Source organism: Onychostoma macrolepis, chromosome 03 (assembly GCF_012432095.1).
Source record: "Onychostoma macrolepis isolate SWU-2019 chromosome 03, ASM1243209v1, whole genome shotgun sequence".
NCBI lineage: Eukaryota > Metazoa > Chordata > Actinopteri > Cypriniformes > Cyprinidae > Onychostoma > Onychostoma macrolepis.
The window spans coordinates 33,969,608-33,990,618 of NC_081157.1; the positions used below are offsets into that span (position 1 = coordinate 33,969,608).

The 21,011-nt window shown below is 38.0% G+C and overlaps 2 protein-coding genes and 1 non-coding gene across 3 annotated transcripts; all 3 read right to left on the minus strand.

Annotated features, from left to right (window-relative positions):
- Positions 1–509: 509 nt before the first annotated feature.
- carm1 (coactivator-associated arginine methyltransferase 1) lies at positions 510–14,299 on the minus strand. The gene is given in 17 exon segments (XM_058769301.1): positions 510–1,134; positions 4,720–4,788; positions 6,145–6,225; positions 6,352–6,464; positions 6,545–6,634; positions 6,723–6,860; positions 7,561–7,650; positions 7,776–7,861; positions 8,819–8,900; positions 9,069–9,159; positions 9,257–9,434; positions 9,574–9,684; positions 10,048–10,152; positions 11,148–11,254; positions 11,642–11,662; positions 11,665–11,766; positions 14,040–14,299. Coding segments are annotated over 17 exon segments (1,746 nt in total). The 5' UTR covers positions 14,182–14,299; the 3' UTR covers positions 510–994.
- On the minus strand, positions 7,963–8,158 carry LOC131538176 (small nucleolar RNA SNORA74). Its single transcript, XR_009270499.1, has one exon. It is a non-coding gene; the product is annotated as a small nucleolar RNA SNORA74 (small nucleolar RNA).
- A 3,605-nt stretch (positions 14,300–17,904) lies between the features above and the next one.
- On the minus strand, positions 17,905–19,984 carry si:dkey-204f11.64 (uncharacterized protein LOC100537752 homolog). Its single transcript, XM_058769308.1, has 3 exons — positions 19,757–19,984; positions 18,641–18,767; positions 17,905–18,539 (listed from the first exon to the last, which is right to left on the minus strand). The coding sequence occupies exons 1-2, from the start codon at positions 19,841–19,843 to the stop codon at positions 18,642–18,644; spliced, it is 213 nt and encodes a 70-aa protein (XP_058625291.1). The 5' UTR covers positions 19,844–19,984; the 3' UTR covers positions 17,905–18,539; position 18,641.
- Positions 19,985–21,011: the final 1,027 nt, after the last annotated feature.

Genomic DNA, 21,011 nt, shown 5'->3' on the forward strand with positions numbered 1-21,011 from the left:
GAACACCAAGCGACATACATCTGGGACTGCACTACATTAAAACACACAGTCAGAAATGGAATGAAAGTAAGACGATCTCTATCAACACTATGGTTGTCTACAGGCAGGATCCAGCGGTACTGCGCTAGTAGTCGTAATGAACTTTGTGAGCATCTACAGCACGTGTCCGTTTCTTCTGGCGAGTGATGAGAGGTTGTGAACATCTAGGCGAGTCGAGATGGCCGTCAGAAGCCCATGCTGAGAGAATCGAGATGCGATAGCCAGTGGATTTCACTGGAAATGTAATAAAGCCAAAGGTGAAGTGTAGGTACAACGGAGCTGGAGCTGTTAGGAACAGTGGCAAGATCCTGCAATAGATCTCGAATTCATATCAATTGTCAATGATGGCATTTATGTGGCTAAAAAGTGGGAGTTCATGAAGTAAGGGGAACATGTGCACATTTGTAAAGCATTTATATATATATATATATATATATATATATATATATATATATATATATATATATATATATAAAAAAAAAAAAAAAATCAAAATGTGTCCCATCGTCAGCGCTCCTCCGAACAAGTCCTTTTCGTTGAGTCTCAAGTCTCTGGTTTGTGCTTTTCAGCAAGCTTACAGACAAGTGCTGCCTCCTAGTGGCTGGTTGTGGAGCAGGCGTTGTGTGTGGTTGGGGTGGCGGGGGGGGGGAGAGCAACAATGATAAACTTCAGATGTGTTGACCCGGCCGAATGCCTGCACATGTTAACGTTATAGGGCCGTGGGACGGATATGTAAGAATAAAACACCAGTGAGAGAAACGGAGTTTAGAATATATATACATACGTATACATGTATATCTATATATATATAGAGAGCGAGAGAGACTATAAAGTGATGGTCAGAGACTGGTGCATTGGTTTTGGTATTCTGAATTTGGCTGCGGTCAGTTTGCAGGGGTGGGGTGGGGTGAGGTGAGGTGGGGGTAACTGGACATGCAGAGGCCGTCTCTTGGCCTTAGCTCCCGTAGTGCATGGTGTTGCTGGGGATGGCCATAGGAGACGCCATGGAGATAGCCGGGCCACCCATGGTGAACTGGTTGGTGACGGGGTAATAGGGACTGCTGCTGCTGGGACCCTGCTGGGCAGTTGTGGCCCCTGAGAAGAGAGAAAAGCAACATTATATCCTTTGTATTTATGAATGTGTGGTTTAAGATTTTTAAGTATGCTTTGGTTTTTAAGTGTAAGCTGTGTTACTCGTATAGTGTGTGACAAATATTTGGTATTAACAAGTTTGTCTACAAGGTGGAAACTTCCTAGTGTGCATGTGTTGAGTGCCTGTGTTTACACACAATCAAATGGCGTATATTTTGAAAGGCTTTGTGTGTACGTTAAGTGTTCGTGTGACCACTAAAGTATACAATCACCATTGGGGATTTTCAGAACTACTGTTTATTAACTAGTCAACTAACCAGTAGTCAAAGAATATGTATAATTAGCCTGGTTTCAGGTTCATTTCAACTTGATCAGCTTTATGCAAGACGCTTTAAAAATAACTAAAAGTGACCCGTGCTGGCAAAATTAGTCGGAATGAGCAAATTTTCAAAGGAATGTTATTTTAATTTCCACATTCTCCATTAAAATACCTTCAAAATTAAATATATCTTTGTTCGAATTGGACAAGAAATGACTGAGCTACAGCCATTTGAAGGCGATCGAGTTAGCAGATCTGATACAGAGAAAAAAAATCAAAGTTAAAGTTTTCTGAAAATTCAAAAGCAAAATCACCAAGCAACACTGCATGCATTATTTTCCTTCAATTCTTTTCTTAATAATAATTACTATATTATTAAAATCACAATATAGCTATTTTTCATTTTATTTGTTATTAAAAATAAGAACAAATATGCAAACAAACAGTAGTTTAATCAAGAGCAGCGAGTGATTCTGTCTTTTCTTTTAATGTCTGATTAACATTGAGACAGATCTAGGCTATACTGTAATGCATGGATCTAATAAAATGTTACACATCAGATTTTCCCCAACCATTAGGCTAACTAAATGTTCATGTAAGACTTAATAAACAAACTCCATCTGGTTCAAAATGCAGCAGCTAGAGTTTTTACTAGAACCAGGAAGTATGACCACATTAGCCCGGTTCTGTCAACACTGCACTGGCTCCCTATTAAACATTGTATAGATTATAAAATCTTGTTAATTACTTATAAAGCCCTGAATGGTTTGGCACCTCAGTATTTGAGTGAGCTCTTATCGCATTATAGTCCTCCACATCCACTGTGTTCTCAAAACTCTGACCATTTGATAATACCTCATAATAAGATCGTTTTCGTATTTAGCACCCAAACTCTGGAACAATCTACCTAACACTGTGCGGGAAGCAGATACACTCTTGTCAGTTTAAATCTAGATTAAAGACCCATCTCTTTAACCCGGCTTACACATAATGCAGTAATACGCTTCTATAATTCAAATCCGTTAAAGGATTGTTAGGCTGCATTAATTAGGTCAACCAGAACCGGGAACACTTCCCATAACACCCGATGTACTTGTTACATCGTAAGAAGAATGGCATCCACGCTAATATTAGTCCGTTTCTTTCTTATTCCGGGGTCATTGTAGTCACCAGGATCCAGACTGTATTCAGATCAGATGGTGGATCAGCACCTAGAGACAAGCTCTACCGCCCTGAACGTCAGCGGAGACCAGGACACCTAGATGAGCCCCAGAGACCGATCTCCAGTGAAGACCTCGTCACCTAGACGGCCATCGGGACAAGACCACGGGAACCAGATGAGTCCTCTGCACAATCTGACTCTGCTGCAGCTGTAATTGAACTGCTGGTTTCGTCTGGTCAGAGGAGAACTGGCCCCCCGACTGAGTCTGGTTTCTCCCAAAGTTTTTTCTCCATTCTGTCACCGATGGAGTTTTGGTTCTTTGTCGCTGTCGCCTCTGGCTTAGTTGGGGACACTTAATTTCCAGCAATATCGTCGACTTGATTGCACAGATACTATTTAAACTGAACTGAGCTGGACGATGACATCTCTGAATTCAATAATGAAATGCCTTTAACTGAAAATTGAGTGTTTAATCTTATTGTACATTATTGACACTATTTTCCTATTTTGATATTGGAAAGTTGCTTTGAAACAATCTGTATTGTTAAAAGCGCTATATAAATAAAGGTGAATTGACATAACAGATTTTGTTTGTGTGAATCTTGCCAAGACATGTTTCACAATAATGTACTTTATAGGGAGATCACATGCTCTGGGGAGGCGCTTTGCAAATGTCAGTCAGTGCGATTGTTTTATTTTCATCAGCATGGGTTTAAAAATTATATTTCACTGTTTTGGACTTGTGTCATTAAGAATTCAATATGAATATTCACAAAGCTGGAATGCTGTGCTTTGCAACAACAGACATACAACTTGTGGTGAGAATCAGCAGCAGTCTTCCAGAAGTGAGCAGAGAAAAAGGTACTCCTCTCAGAAAATGTACAAATAAAGATCATATTAGATGTTTAATTACTATTTGGACAATTGGGATCGCTAGAAGAGGGCTTAATGAACTCATTTTTGTGAAAACCTCAAATTTGACCAAAACTGTCATTGTTTCACTACTTTTACTTGTAGCTTAAAATAAGACCATGCGCATTTCAAGTCATTTTGCCAGCACAGGTCACAAATGGAGACTGGAATAATGAAAAGTTTATTTTTTATTTTTTACGTAACACGCCATCTCGAAAATACAACACTCATGGTTTGAGAACAAGTACAATGAGACTATTCACATGGTAGCGGCTAAAGATATCAATCTGCAGGCACTCGACACACACTACCAGTACTGTAAAGGCCTATTCATATCACAGCAAGCACAAATGTTCAGTGCAGCATGATATTAAACAATGGACACCTTCACACTTAAAAACGTTCTTTTACTGATATATTATCAGTTTACTGGGTCTACTCAGTACGGAAAAAAAATAGGAAATTCTGTCATCATTTTCACCAGTTATTCCAAAACCCATAGAGCTCTCTCATCTTCAGAACACAAATGAAGATTTTTTTCATAAAATCACAGAAACTCAGTCAGACTTGCTTGACACACAAGAACCAAATAGGTTTGTTCTTGCACATCAAGCAAGCACATTTGAGCTTCTGTTTAATGTGCGCCGATTAGCATTTATACACGAATAAAAGCTTTTACAAAAAGTTCATTTAGGTCCATGTAATTTTGGTAACACTTTAGTATAGGGACCAATTCTCACTATTAACAAATTGCTTATTAGCATGCCTAATATTAACACATTGGCTGTTTATTAGTACTTATAAAGCACATGTTCTGCATGACTATATTCTACATCCCTAATCCTACACAATACCTAAACTTAAATACCCTTCTAACTACTAATAAGCAGCAAATTAGGAGCTTTTATGATGCAAAAATCATGGTTAATAGAGTGTTAACAGATTAACAGAATTGGACCTTAAAATTAATTTATGCATGAAAGTTTTGGGAAGTGTGGAATTTCAATGTCTAGACAAAAATTATGAGAGAATATGAAAAATATCTTCATTTGTGTTCTGAAGATAAACAAGTGTCATATTTTCCCATTTGATACAAGATGAGGGTGAGCGAATAATTACAGAATTCAAATTTTTGGGAGAACTATCATTTTATCTGTAGGAGTCCAGGTCTTGTTTTAGACCCAGAGACACTCACCCTGGACGATTCCGGTGCTCATTATAGAACCCATTCTGGAGTGAGTGTGATTCACAATCCCCGTGTTCACTGGAGGGGAAAAAAGACATCGCTTTTCAATTTACACAAGAACAAAATGTGATATGCACGAGAAACATGAATATTTGACATGAAAATAAAGGAGAAAGGCTGTGATATAGATAATATTAAACTGTAGTACTGTTGTATAGAAAACCTCTCAATAACAATTATTAATTGTACTATAAAAGGTATTAGAAGAGATATTAAAATAAGCATGGTTAATGCTTACTAAAGGGGTCATATCATACCCTTTTTTTTTTTTTTTACACACCAAGTAGTCTTTGTTTTGACTATTTGGACTGGGGACTGGTGTTTTCATAACATTAAGCTCTTATCTCAAAAGATCAAGATAAAGATTTGACACTTCATGATGAGGCCTTTTAATATAATAAACTTTTTTTAATTGTTTTTTTAATTAACCTCAGCCTTTGGTTCTTAAAGGGATAGTTCACTCAAAAATAGATTCTGTCAGTTAACACACTCATGTAATTCAAAATCTGTATGATTTCCATTTCTTTAGAACACAAATTAATAGGGCTGGGACGATAAATCGATGCAGAATCGATTCTGAGATCTTCCGAATGCATCTCGACTCCTGATGGCGGATGGCACTGCATGCTTTAGAAACAGCCGTACTCTGCTTGTTTCCAAATCCTTACACACACTTGAACCGAAAATAATCATTCATAAAATTCGAAAAGGTTGAAGCGAATTACAAGGGTGTTCACAGTGGGCCGTTTACATTAATCTCGCATCACAAAAGCATTCTGAGCTGAGGTGAAATTACAGACTCAGCCGAACGCACAAGTGCTCTTCTTCATCAGCATTTGAGTATGTGGAAAAAAACTAGAGCGCCATCTGCTGTTAAAATCTAAGCTCAGAATCATTCGATGCATTCGGAAAATCTCAGAATCGATCCATGAATCGATTCTGCATCGATTTATCGTCCCAGCCCTACAAATTTAGATATTAATATTCTCACATCACTTCTGTCCATCCATTGAAGCATCAAGGTTTTGGTGGTGTGAAAGTACAGAAACACTGATCATCACATACATAAAGCTAAAATAAACATGCTTGCCTGACATGTGTAAGCCAATGAGGTTAAAGCTTTTGTATTACTTAATGTCTTTTCATACCTTTTTGAAGTGTGAACATTTTTGTTTCAATTGATGGACAAAAAAGATCAAATAATTTGAAAAATCTTATGGATTTGCAAAGACATGAGGGCGAGGAACCGATGAAACAATTTTCATTTTTGGGGGAAAAATCAGTTTAAAAACACCACAGAACTAATTTCACTCCTCATATGTGTGTATTTGTGAGCGTGTGTGTAAATATCCATACGTGCATGCGTGTCTGTACCAATGGGGATGAGATTGTTGTGGGACACTGTAGTCCCACTGCCGCCAATGACAGTGCTGAGATCATAGGCTGTAGGCATCCCTGACAAACACAGACAGAGCCAAACATTAGTGGCAGCACTCCAGTTATGCATCACACTTCAGCTAACGGATATATATCTAAGAAGTGGTCAGGAATGGTTTTATCAGAGGCTTCCTGGTGATATACCTGACACAGCCATGCCTTGGCTCATGCTGTAGGTTCCCCCAGTGTTCCACATGTTCTCTGAGGGCGAGGAATAGTGTGAACCTGGAGGAGGGGTGGGTGTTGAGCCCGTGTACCTGCAGAACGCAGCACAGCGTCAGCAATGCATGTCGCAGACATCCTCTTACTGCTTTCCAAAGCAATGCGTCCAACTCACCGGAAGAAGGGGTTCTTGAGGTCAAGAAGATTACTGGACTTGGAGCCTGTCTGGTCCACTTGAGCAACAATACTAATGTCATAGCTTTGTCTGTGAGAGGAAGTGGAAACAAATGAGACCATGAGAAGTAAAAAGCGAAACAGCCTGCGGGTTAAAACACAAAACACTGTGTCCTCACCTCTTGTTGGCGATTAAATGTGCAGTGCCTGACATCGTGTCCCCTGCCTTGGCAAAGAGAGGCGACTGCAGCAGACAGCGCACCTGGTACCAGTGAGTGAGGGGTTCTGTGGGGGCCGTGGAGAGCCACACCGTCATCCTGTTCAGAGAGACACAGCACAAGAGCACATCTTATAAAAAATGTTCAGATTAACTGAACTTGGTAACTTCATTTCAGGGTCTACAAAAGTGTTTGTAAAAATCAGACAATATGAATACATAAATAAATAAATGGTAACTTGGCTCATTTCAATGGTCCACAAAAATTCGGATTACACATGAACACACTAAACAAACTTTTAAAAATGAACTGAACCCCTCAAAACAAATTGACAGTCATTTTTAATTTGCATTATGACAAAATTATTATCGACAAAAAAATAAATTAAATATTCAAATAAATAAATTAATTATAAAAAATATAGACTGAAATGGACCAAAATCAGACCTAAGCACACCAGTGTGAATGCAAAGAGAACCTGATTTATATCACTTGTTCAAGTTTTGGTCAATTTAACGTAGTCTGAATTTGGTAATAATAATAATAATAAATTATATTTTTTACATTTTTATTTTAAATAATAGCATTAATAATACAATATTCAATTGGTTCAACATAAAAAAAACAACAATAAAAACAGAGTAAGATAGATCCGATCACACCACTGACACAGTGAAAGCACAGAAAACCAGGTTCTTTCACTTAGTTCATATTTTAGTCCATTTAAAATGGTCTGAATTTGGTTCTGTGAGAAAGGACTTAAGTGTGAAAACACTGAAGAGAACATGTTGGAACTTACACTGATCCAATGAATGCGACATCAAACCAAAAAGCCAGCCCATGTACAAGCCCTGAATGCATCATGTGGAATTTGAAGGGGATTTCTATCCTGGAAAAAGCAAGAAAAGGATACATAAAAATGTGACAGTCTGACAGAATTCTTTTTGTACTTTTTCCAAATAACAAAAGGCTGTGTTTAAACGGAATAAAACGAAGCATTTGGTGGAAACGTACTTGTAAAGATCCTCTTCTTTAGCATCTAAAAAGTTCACTGTATATTTCACTGATTTGGCCATCAGAATCCTGATATCAAACGTGTCCTGAAAGAAATCACAGAATAAATGAGAAAAGGTAGGACATCAAAGCTCAGTCCTACATGCAGAAGAGGATGAAGCAATCTGAACAGAACAAACTGATGTGCTGTGTGGCCTCTTGTCAAGGACTGAGCCACAGTAAATCAGACTCAGTCCTAGCTCAGAGGGCTCTCCCGCCTCGGCCTGAACTCTGAAGGGTGCTACAACAGCGCCCCCTGGAGCCAGACCACAGCAGGTCACTGTCCCAGCAGTGTAACACCATTACAGGCACAGCGAATGCCTGAACAGCTGACTACTGCTGGACATAAACCACACACACAGACTATAAACTACAATTATGATGTCCGGAAATCCATGGACTGAAAATCAAGCACACAATCGACAACTTAATTAGCTTCTCGAGTGCACGAAGCTCTGATGGATTTCAAAAACACATGTAGAGGGTTCTTGTGCACATAAAGATGTGCTTCATAAACCTTCCTTGATAGAACTAAATTCGTTGCATACCCTCTGACCACACACTAACAGTGAGCTCGGAAACCCGGACCACGAAGTAAAGCCTTTCATCACAGGCACAAAGGCGAGCATACATATACTTCACTTGAGTCTCCTATATGAAACTGCCACTGAATCCGTTTTCCTAATCCATGAACCTTGCTGCCTTTCTCCATTTCCCAGAAACATCCTCACCGTTCTCATTTGGGCTCAAGTTCGTAACCCAATCCTGTCCATATTTACCCCCAAGCCCTCACTGCTCCTCTATAACCAGCCAGGAGACAAATCTCCAGTTACCTTCATACCTCACACACTATTTTTCAGTGAAGGAATAAACACAAGCCCATGTGTTTATGGCTTTCTGACTTAAGAACTATCCAAGCTGTGGCTAACTCTAAAAAGCAAGCATGTACTTATGAATTAACTTGCACACACCCAATCCGCTAGTTATTCCCTCCCATTTCTCACCACAATCGGCTGTCTGAAGTATTCGTCTACTGCAGCTCCTCTCAGCGCAGACAGATCCACCCCATGGAAAGACGGCTGGTACCTGAAAGAATCAGTTTTGTAAGCATAAGCACAAAAGAAATGATCCAGAGTTACATCTTCTGCTACCCATTAAATGATTGCCTGCTTATTTACTCACACTCGTTCTACATTCTGCATCTTTAATCTCCCCAACCACCCGATGTCCTTATCCTCTTTTTAATAAACTTACCAGAAATTGGCCTTTGTAAACTGCTCCATGTAAAGCTGCTCATCTGTGAAAGGGGCGAGGTGCACATCTCCGATTGTGGGAAACATTTTGCCTGAGAAAACAAAGGTGTGTTACGTAAAGATATTGATACTCTATGTACACATCAGTCTTTTGTTGTTTGGTTGCTTTTACTGAAAAAACCTTTGTACCGTTGGGCTTGAGGAACTTTTTGGCATGCAGGTAGCTCTCCAGCATCCTTTCGTTGAACAGCATGTAGCCCATGGGTTCAGAGATGATTATGTCCACCTGCTCAGGTAGGGACACTTCCTCCACTTTCCCAGGAATCACCACAACACGCTCTGACAGCCTGTTACTGTTCACAAGAACCTGTGGACACAATTATTAGCATTATTACTACTACTACTTAGCATGACATGAGAGACTTCTTTTAAAATCACTTTAAAAATCTTACTGACCCAAACCTTTGAACAGAAGTGCATGTTAGCGGTTGAGGAGTCTGTCATACCTCTGCATGTTGAGCCATGGTACTGGCCTCCACAGCATAAACTTTACGAGCACCAGCCTGAGCTGCGAAAAATGACAGAATCCCAGAGCCACAGCCTACATCCAGCACCACCTGAAACAGACAGTGCAGACTGAGAACAAGAATCACACAATCGAGTCCAAACTGTAGGTTTAATTTAGAGAAGCATTCACAAGGAATAACCTTTTTACATGAAGTGGACTCAAATGTCCGTTTTCCCTTAGTTATAATAAGTCAACTGTTTCAGTTTTAGATATTTTTGTAAAAGTCAAAAAGCTAAAAGTCAAGGTCATAATAGTCATAATGCCTGATTAATGTGTTTTTTTGTTTGTTTGTTTCTTTAAATGGAGAACAGAAAATGCTACAATAAGCACTTCTGAAACTACTCAACGTCTGCAAATACACAACCTACAATCTATACAGTAACATATGTATCAACAAGAGAAATAACGGTACTTTATCCTTGAAGTCAGTATGATTCTGGAGGATGGCCCGTTGATATGTTCCAGTTCGCACGTAATCCTGCATCATGTTTTGTTGCTGAGAGAGGTAGCCATAAAACTGAAGAAAAAAAAAAAAAGGGCATTCATATCATGCCACAAGTCAAATTTCTCCATTAGAAATAAAGGGTAGTCTGGACACCTTTAAAACTCATTTAAAATATCTCTTAAGGTTGCAAGAAAAGAATAAAACTGGTTCATAAAACGACAATGTGTTTTGTTTAAAGTGTCATGAAACTACGTCAGACTTCGTACTTCTGCTCAATTTCAGTTCGCTTCTGTACTCGGTCTGATATAACAAACCAGCTCCCATATCATCTCCGGCTCCGCAGCAGCCGGCCAACCAACGAACAGAGGGTGGGCTGAGAGCCGTGATGTAGACGCTAAGCGCCGAATTTCAGATTGTAGTTTAGGTGAGGGACATCTAACCCGACAGCGGACACGGAGACACGAGATGCTATTCGCTCTGTTGTGGAGAATATTCCCGGCATTTGCCAACTGAAGCCCGAACAAGAAGAGTGTTTGGTTCACATTTTGAATGGAGGTGATGTTGCGGCCCTACTCCCGACAGGTTTTGGAAAAAGTTTAATTAATTTAATTTACCGTGGATGCATAGATTTACTTCACATAATCTGCAAAAGTCGTTCACAGCCATCTTCACTCCGGTATTTCGCTCGATGGTTTTGTTTTCGCCACATACCTGTGTTTACAGCGGAAGTTCGAGGCGGCTGAGCCGGCACATAACATACATCATAACTAAACGTTATGTGATTGGCTTACGGGTACACCAATGATTTTAAACTTCAGACAAGCGCCCCACGAGAAAGTAGACGCTTGTCAATTATGCCCTTCCAGACTCCGTCTAAGAAGCAAAGCGAAGTAGCAGAGTTTGGTATTACCAGGCTAATGAAACCCTAAAACATAAACAAACCGCCCTCTACACTCTCCCACTTTTCCACAGTTTTACACGCCCATTCCTGGAGTCTTTTTCAGATCTAAGGTGTGATAGACCAGTGTGAAACAGGGGGGTTTAAGATAATTAGAAGCCAAACACACCTGGAAATACTGTACAGCTGAGGACTCCTCCGTCCTCTCACTGAAGACTGAGTGTTCACCCCCATGTCCACGGCAATTCTTCAGGAGGTTATAGAACGACGAGAAATCTGGCAAACACAACACCAGTGAATACATTAAGAGATTACAAGCGTCATAGCACCATCTCTTCATTCAGGTTTGCCCACAGTCATTTTAATTAAAAGTTTGTACACAATGAGTGACTGCAGCTGTGCTCATCTGAATGTTTGTCTGTTTACAGTTAACAGCATGCCAGAGACCATGGCTATATTCATGTGAGAAATATTATTATTTTTTTTATCTTTGATTAAAATTCTAAAAACGAAAACTTTTCACTTCATTTTCATTAGAGGCAACTGAAAAGTAAAAGAGTAACTGAAGAGAGTCCTAATGGACATCACAATCCTGAATGTCTCTCAGCGAACTGCTAAATTACCGTAAAGCCTGATGTGCCTGTAAACAAAGCTGAGTTTTACCTGCTGGAGATGCAAACTGCAGAGGACACTGTTACAGCCCAGAGTAATGATGAAGGACTGCTTCCCAACACGACTGCATTCTGTCTCTCGTGATACTGAGCACTTAAAGACACACGTCTCCTCATCTGTGGAGGAAAGCAAATGCATGGATGTTAATAAGCCTCACCCTAAAACAGATCAATGTTTTTTGTATTATCCCACTGTTTACAATTTTCATTGAAGAAAAACTGAACTGAACTTCAACAGTTTTTGTCCATACAGTGGAAATCAATGGGGTCCAAAGCAACACTGGACCCCGTTGACTGTCAATATATGTACAAAACAAGACTTACCTCAAACATTTGTGCACCATAGAAAGAAAAAAATAAATTAAGTACAGGTTTGGAATGAAAAATTTATTTTTAGGTAAACTATTTCTTTAAGATGGGACAGGAGAAATTAAATTTACCAATTTAAAGCTGTATTTCAGCTTTACTATGAATTACGCTAGGTCCTTAAAGGTTACTACCACCTAAACATAAATCAAGCAAACCAAACTAAGCTAGACCTGTTCATAAGCATTAAGTTGGACTTCTAACCACTGCAACAGTAAACGGTGAAGCCAGGATGAGGGATTGTCTCATCTATTTGCCCAGCTGTTGTAGGATTAAGTCAAGCTTTCCAGGCAGATTAGGCTGGTATTCATTTATATAATTGAGCTGAAAACAAGTACAGTCTCTACAGCAGCTCAAGAAAGTACCTCTTAAACAGAGGGCAGGGGAATAAGGCCACGAAAATCTGAGCTTTAGAGTGATGCTTGGCATCTACTGTTCATAACTGAAGGCTTTGCTCTCCTAAAACATCCTAAAAGACAGGTAAACCAAGTACGTTTTCACTGGCTAACATACAGTATGATAGCACTTGTTTATTTGGCTAACCCACGCTCATTTTTGTTTGGAAAGATGAATTTCATACATGCTGATACACGTTTTGTTGACTTTGTTGTTTGTGCTTTGTAAAGCACATTGAACACTGGCTTAACGCACTACAGGCAGTACAGACCGTTATTACTATTAATATTATTACTGCTATCATTAGCAACCTTGTCAACTGCACAACAAGGTCGGCCATGTGAAGTCAACACTGCAGGACGCATAAGAGGCGAACAGACTGGCACTAAATCATAATCCAACACTTTAACATTTTAATACTTCCATGAAGTGTGAATTTATTTGTAAAAAGAAAAATGAACTTTTAGCACCTTTACTAGATGTTAATGTTTACACAACAATACATGTTTAAGAGCACTCTCTCGTGCGCAAGTTCATCAAAACCGGCATATAACTCTGAGACGCGTACACTATTATGAATTTCAATGAATAAACTTGGGCTTTCGACTAAATAATAAAATAACAAATGATGTGGCATTTGGGTCTCGAGCAATAAAAACTTCTCAAATGCGATGTGGTTCGCGCATCTGTTTCAGTAAGACATTCATCTCATCCACGGGACATCGGCAGCATGAGGCTCCAAACAAAAGCCCTGAGCGCTGAATGAACAGGCGGGACACTGGAGAAAAGGAGGCGGGGGACCCGCTATTGTTCCCCGCAGAACAAAGATGAATGTCCAAACGGTGCTGCCACAAGAAACCTCTGCGTAATTTCACATTACTTTAGCAATGCTTGCTGCACTTTGACAAAAATAAACCGGTATAGTACAGTGAAGTAAAAGTGGAGAGGTGGCGCAGAACTGCGCGCCTGGGATGTGCGCAATCAATCAAGTAAACTCAGCATCCATTCAACCAAACAACCAGGTTAAAACGATTTCAACAAACATATCAAACGTTTACGCCAATAAAACCCAGCGCAAAACATAAACAAACACGTTTCTATACCACTTTCTAAAGCTCGATAGTATGACTGAAGGTAAAGACTGCGGCTAACTTTATAGGCGCCAATCCACATTAACTATATCCAAAGCCCTTCCTTACTATCCTGCTAAAAGTCTGGATGAAACCTCACCCGTGTAAAGACAATGCATGTATATTTCTATGCGTAGAAGCACATTCAGTGCTGGACTGCCGTGCGTTTTAACTGGACAGTAAGGTTAGCTAACTATAAGCAGCTTAAACACAATACGAAGTGTTTACGGATGCTAACATGCTACGATCAACGTGGTTTCTGCTGGCATGCGTGTTGAAACAAAGCCCCTCGCTCCGGCAATTTGACATCTTTTAGAAAGCATGCATGGGTGCAAGAGGCGCGTTTGAGATGATAACTCAAAAGCCGCCGGTGTCCCGGTGATCAGTCGGCGCGACGCACGCACATGCCGCACGCACAGACCTCTCATTAGGCTAAGCTAGGATACACCGCTCAACTGAGGCCGGATGCAAAGTGTTTAAAAGCCAGCATCTACTCACTGTTCGAGAGGCTTATGAGAGCCACGTCCTGGTTGATTTTGATTTCTAGCCGCAGAGGCTGCTGCTCTGAATGTCGCTGTATGTCTCCGTTGGCGTCTCCGATGGAGAGGAGGCGCACGCCTGAGAACACCGACACCGCCATCTTCGATCTGGGCAGAATCAGACAGCAGCTCAGCGCCTCAGATCTCCCCTGGAGTAGGAGTCAGTGGTCAAGCTAGGCCTGACTTACTACTGCCTCCATATGGCCACATCTCGCTTTTCCCCAGCTGTAGTTCAATTTCAAGACATGATATGGCAGGTGTATCTTGAGTACACTAATAAAATTAATTAAATGCGTGGGTTGAAACCTTATTGCACAGGAGGCAATGTGAAGAAGAGACAACACAAGTGAACAGGGTAAAAATAACTTGGTCTTATAGACCTCACCAATATATACTAATATATGTGACCCTGGACCACAAAACCAGTCGTAAATTTCAATTTCATGAAATTGAGATTTATATAATCTGAAAGCTGAATAATATAAGCTTTCCATTGATGTATGGTTTGTTAGGATCGGACGATATTTGGCTGAGACACAACTATTTGAAAATCTGGAATCTGAGGGTGCAAAAAAAAAAAAAATATATATATATATATATATATATAGGCTATATATATATAAAATTGGAATCTGAGGGTGCAAAAAAAAAAAATAATAATAAAAAAAAAAAAAATATATATATATATATATATATATATATATATATATATATAGGATATAAAATTGAGAAAATCGCCTTTAAAGTTGTCGAAATGAAGTTCTTAGCAATGCATATTACTAATCAGAAATTTAGTTTTGATAGTTTTATGGTAGGAAATTTACTAAATATATTCATGGAACATGATCTTAATATCCTAATGATTTTTGGCATAAAAGAAAAAATCAGTAATTTTGACCCATACTAGTGTTGTCAAAAGACCCGGTACTTCGGTACCAAATCGGTACTAAAAAAAACGAAAACTTCACGTTACCAGGGTTTTTTTTAAGTACCGGTGGTACCGAAGTACCGGGTCAACCTGGCTCTTGATGTGTATCCAAAAGCTGCTCAGATGCGTTCTCTTCATAAAAGCACTGAGCCGTGGCGACCTCAAAAGGAGGAAACACATCAAACTAACAAAACACTTTAAAGACCGACACCCGGATCAAATGAAAGAGTTCAAGCAGGTAAGTTTCAATTTAATATTTAGATATTCTGTTAGGAATATTATTCCATATTTTAATTTGAATGTCGGATTGAAATAAACATTTATTAGCGGATAATTATTAGCGGAGTTAATTGTTAGCATAAGCGCAGCTAACACTGATATAATGAGCATTAGAATGAAGTTTCTTTATTTACTATTTAATGCTCCTATAACTTTTATTAGGGTAAAAAAAATAAAACAGGAGGACATGATGGCATTTACTATTTTTGCACACTAGAGGCTTTTAAATGAATTGTGAATCTAAAATATGCCTGTTAGAGAATTTACAAATGGTTAAGTGTTTATGTCATATCATCATTAAGTCAGAAAAAACAGTTCTGGGCTTATTTTTTTTTTTTTTTTTAGTATACTTTGCTATAGTTAGTAAGTTGTTATTCTTGGCTGGATAACTAGCAGGTTTTAAAAGCCCTTTAAAATTAAATATGTAGCCTACACCGTTTGGATTAAATGAAAGTACAGTAAAATTTTATCTCCTGTATAGACTTTACAATGACTTCATGTTATTATCTAACATCAGCTTACAGTGAGTGAACAATATATTTTTACAACATTAACTGATGTTTGTGAATGTTATTTAATACAAACACTCGATCATTCATGTTTGTTCATTGTGCATTAAATAATTTGATTGAATTTTTGATTTTATGTATTAGTAAATTTTGAAATTAACCCCAAGAAGAATAATTGCTATATAACTATTGTTTACTGATAGGTCATGCTATCTAAACAAATGGAATCTCATTGTAAAGTGTTTTTAATACTACAGTTTCCATCTATTTGATATACACTTGTCTTAAAATATATGTAATGTTGAATAAATTTATTATAAAAGCTGTAGTTTGTCATATACTGAAATGTTATATTTTAGCTGTTGTCAATGATCTAATGTTACATTTGGTCGCTCAGTCCATTGCTTTACTTAAGTATATTATATTTTCCTTCTACAGCTGCAGGAAGATCATGAAACTCACCAGCAAACCCCAAAACAGACAACAGTTTACAGTTGTTTTTCAGAGGCAGCAGAAATATGACAAACTTTTGGGTGGAACTTGTTTACTTTCATTACTTGTGGAAAAACCTGAAATAATTTTAAATAAGCATAAAGAATGGCATTGATTTTTGTACAGTTTATTTTTGTTTAACTTTATTAATAAAAATGTGTTTTTTAATTAGCATGTTTTTGTGTTTTACTTGGGTACCAAAATTGGTACCGAGACCCATGGATACAGAAATTTTGGTACCGTGACAACACTAACCCATACAGTGTATTTTTGGCTACTGCTACAAATATAGCCTGCCCGTGCTACTTATGACTGGTTGTGGTCCAGGGTCACAGTACAATAACACAATTGTTTTGTATTGGAAGATTTCTGAAATGTTGTTTAAATATGCAGACAAGGCGCTGTCTAATTAAATGTACGCTAATTTACATACATTTCCAGAACAGAAATCTGAATATTGGATAAAGCCAGGTTCAAAATTCTTGTTTCATTTTGTTGACATATTAAAAGGTAAACGTTTTTACAGAGGGCATTTTGGATACCTTGTTTTATAACTCAATAAATCAGAAAATACATTCAACAGAGACCCAGGAGAAAAAAAGAAACAAAATGTTATATAAATCAGGCGAATTATAAATAAATAAATACCTCTGTAAAAACCTTAATTATAGATAGGAATAAAATGTGAAAGTTTGGTGTATGTTGGTGCTACTGGAAATAAATTATTATAGTTTTTATTAATAGCTTTGTATGTTTGATTATATGTATGTGCATATTTTCATTTTAATTCTAGTATTTGTACCATTTTTTTTTTACTTGAACTAAGTTTTAGCTCAGGTTTTATTTTCAGTCAGTAATTTCAGTGCCTCAAATTTTTGTTTAGTTTATGTTTTTCATCTAATACTCTGTATTTTTCAGCTTTGTTTCAATTAACAACAAAAATGTTTTATAAGTTTTAGCATTAGTTAACAATAACCCTGTTACAAATAAACTATAGAGGTTTCCAGCATATTTGTTGCTCTTATTGGGAAAAAAAATAAATCACAGAAAATTAAATTGGGATCTTATTCAAAAAGCGTAAGAAGCTTTTCAGGCTCAGTCATTTTAATTTATTTATCAACGGCATCTTATACCAGCAACATCTTGATTCAGTTTTGTAAGAAAAGGTATATAGGTATCTTGCTGCAAATAAATCAGATGTTGCTTTTGTTGGCACAACCAAACTTAAAACGCAAGACATACATGAGGTAAACAGACTGAAAAAGTTAACAATGCAGGACAGCAGTAAAAATGACATTTGCATGAATGTCCAGTGGTTGACTGATAAAGAAACAGTACAGATAAAAGATAGGATTAGTGAGCATGTGAGGGCTGAGAGTACATGCAAACAGGCCAGCTGATAGCCTGTCAGCATACCGTCATTTGGTGTTCAAATTCTTAGTGTAAAAGCATAACAAGCAGGCAGCACCCTTTCACCAGCAAATATCACTAAAAACAGATATAATTCTGCACTTAGTGTTAACACTATGTATAACATTTAAGAAATGTCAAAATTATGCCGAAACCGTTACCCACTAGATTAGAGAAAATACATTTGAATAAAAAGTAGTACCTCATTCAGTATTCAGAAAAGTGAATTTATATCAGAAACACAGCATCGATCTTTATCAAAAAGAACCTGAGATTCAAGACATCTCTCTCCTTCAACAGAGCCATGTGGTTAATACAATTAAATTAGCTTAAATACATGAGTTTCATGGCAACAACAGTCCATGTACATAAGCCAAATTGTATCAACAACAAAGAAATTCAGTGTTTCATCCTAAACTAAACATTACAACAAGAAAGCATTTTGCAATTTTTCTGTGTAAGGCTGGTATTCAAATGGACTTAGCTACACAGGGAAAAAAAAATGTATAATATAATATTTTTGCATATTTGTCATCACTTTTCCAATGGACCAACTAAATATTTTAATTTCCTCCTACTAGTGTAACTTTTGCACGATCATGTAATTATTTAACAGTATACAAATTAAACACTTTTAAATCACTTCTCAGAGGTTTCACATCACATCACTGAACGTGAAAGACTTCAATTCACAACGCAACTTACAAATTAAACAATTTAGTGTAATAGTAGTGATGATAACCAGATCTGCTGTAATGTAAAGGGGGTCTGAGGGTTGTGTAGTGAAAACATTTGTGTAAAAGAGGAATGTTCAGAAGTTTCTCCACATTCTTCATGACTCCTTTAGGGGGAAGAGAGAGATAGAGGTTCACATTTCTGTTTATATTCCCCTTCAACAGGAAATTTCAAAGAAAAAAGTAACACTGGGCTGATTGTTGGTACCTCAGAAGAGCGCACATGATTTAGGTGGACGAAAGGGGTTGTCGCTTGATGGCACCCCCATGAGGAGAGGGTCCTTGTGGGCATTTTGCAAGCAAAATGTCTTCAGGTCTGCTGCAGCTTGAGAAACCTAGGGATTAAATAAAATATAGACAGACAGATAAACATAAGTAGACATGTGTGAAGAGTTCAGATGCAAAAGCCTCAGTGCCATCTGAAAGTTTCTTCTAAAATGAGCATTTTTCTCAGGCTCCTATGTTTATGTTCAGTTATTTTGCTTTAATGGCAATGAAAAGAACCTATTCATTGCCAGTAAAGTGACACTATTAAACATAAACATAGGAGCCTGAGAGAGAGAGAGAGAGAGAGAGAGAGAGAAAGCTCATTTTAGAAGAACATTTCAAACGGCACTATAAGGGTTTTGCATCTGAGCTCTTCATGTATATGAATATACAGATAAAATATGTTTGTGGAGCAATAAAGACTCTATTGGTTATCACATAGTCCTAGTAATCACGCGGTCAGAAGTTACAGAGTTTATTTGATTCATGATGAACTCAATAATAACACACAAAGCCTTGAGTTGTTTTTAAAATAGCGTGTTTGGTGCCAGTGGGAACTAATATGGATTTGGATTTTCCCGGCCAACAAATGTGACACTGTGTCACACACTTACAATCAACAAAGAGCTGCACTGTGCGCTACCGCCGGCAGAGTTTCACTTCTAATGCGGCTGCGCGCGACGAAAAGTTTGGAGGCTTTTATGTCGAACTGCGATTATCATATATCTCACAAACGTACTGAAACATTGGATGATAACGTGCGTTAGCACTCGATTAAAAGCAAGCGGTCACCTGCCGAAAACGAAGGTAATTGCAACCTGCCATAATATATATAAACAGGCCACGGTAAAAGCTGGCAAACAGATTATTTATTACGCTTCGGTTGCATTAGGTATGTTGTAAGAGCTCCCACAGGAATCAAGAAATGTTAAAAATAAAAACAGTACAATAATTACACAAAGTAGCAGGATGTTCGGACAGGATCAACAAGTTTGTCTAGTCACACCCTGTTAGCAAAGATTTCCAATCTTTTTGGTTTTTATTTTCTTATGCTCACCTTAATTCTGCGGATTCCTGCTTCAAATCGCAGCTGCTTGACGCTTTTCTGCAGACTCACCAATCCGCCGGCGCTGTTATTCGACATGACTCCTGACAGATCGAGAAAGTTTGTAACAATGTCAGGACGAGACTGACTTGGGCAGTAACTGGCTCAATCGCGCCCCTATAGTCGAAACCGACGATTGGTTTCACACTGCGACGGCGCAGGAGGACACCTGTTGAAATGCTGTTTCTTCACCTGTGAACGAATGGGATTTAAAAGGAAGCAAGCAAGCAATAAACAAATAAATGCCCCCAGAAGGAAGCCCTTTTACTTGTACTGTTTTATAATATTTTCTAGAACCCTCACAGTAAACCTCTCTACGCTGTACATTTTCATTCAGACATAATTAGTATGTTTATCACGCCATTTTCATTGTGGGTATGTTGGCTGCTCCACACAATGTTGTTGGTAATTTCAGGATTCACTAACAAATGAATGAACGTGTGTGTTGTGGTGGGTGAGATGATGCATTATTATTGCTAGTAACTTAATGTTCATGTTTATAAGGCACAATTTCAGTATTTTTCATTACATTACTTTCACAAAAGGTTCTAGCTGAGTCTGCGGTGAGTTGCGCCATCTAGCGTTGTTTCATTATATGACAGTGGATGTGCTTCACCAGAGCCCCTCCGCAAGTGGAGACTCCAATGTCAACTAAACGCGTCGGGATCTTTCTGTTCTGTTTTCTGTTCGAATGAAAGTCATTGGAAGAGATGTGTCAGTTTATTTATTTTACCGAGCCGTCAAACTAGATTAAATAATAACATACACAACATGACATAAAAAATAAAAATACAAATCTGCCAAAAGTATCGGGTTCTCTCTCTCTCTTTTTTTTAAATTTAAAATGATTGAAGCAATTTTCCTGTCTCTTTAAGATTAGTAAACTTTATTGAAAATATAACTAAACTTGAAGGACACAATTCAAATTGTAAATGGTTACAAACTGCATGTTTCAAGCTCATTAAATCAGAACAGTTTACCAAAGGTAAAACTCAGTTCAAAACTTTGGGGTCTGTGTGAATTTAAAAAAAAAATAATAATAAATAAATAAATAAATATGTGCATTCAGCAAGGATTAACATAACTGGCAGTAAAGACTTTCACATTGTTTTAAAATATGTCTATTTCAGATTAATGCTGTTCTATTGAGCTTTCTGTATATTATTGTATCATGATTTCTACAATAATATAAAACAGTACAAGTGTT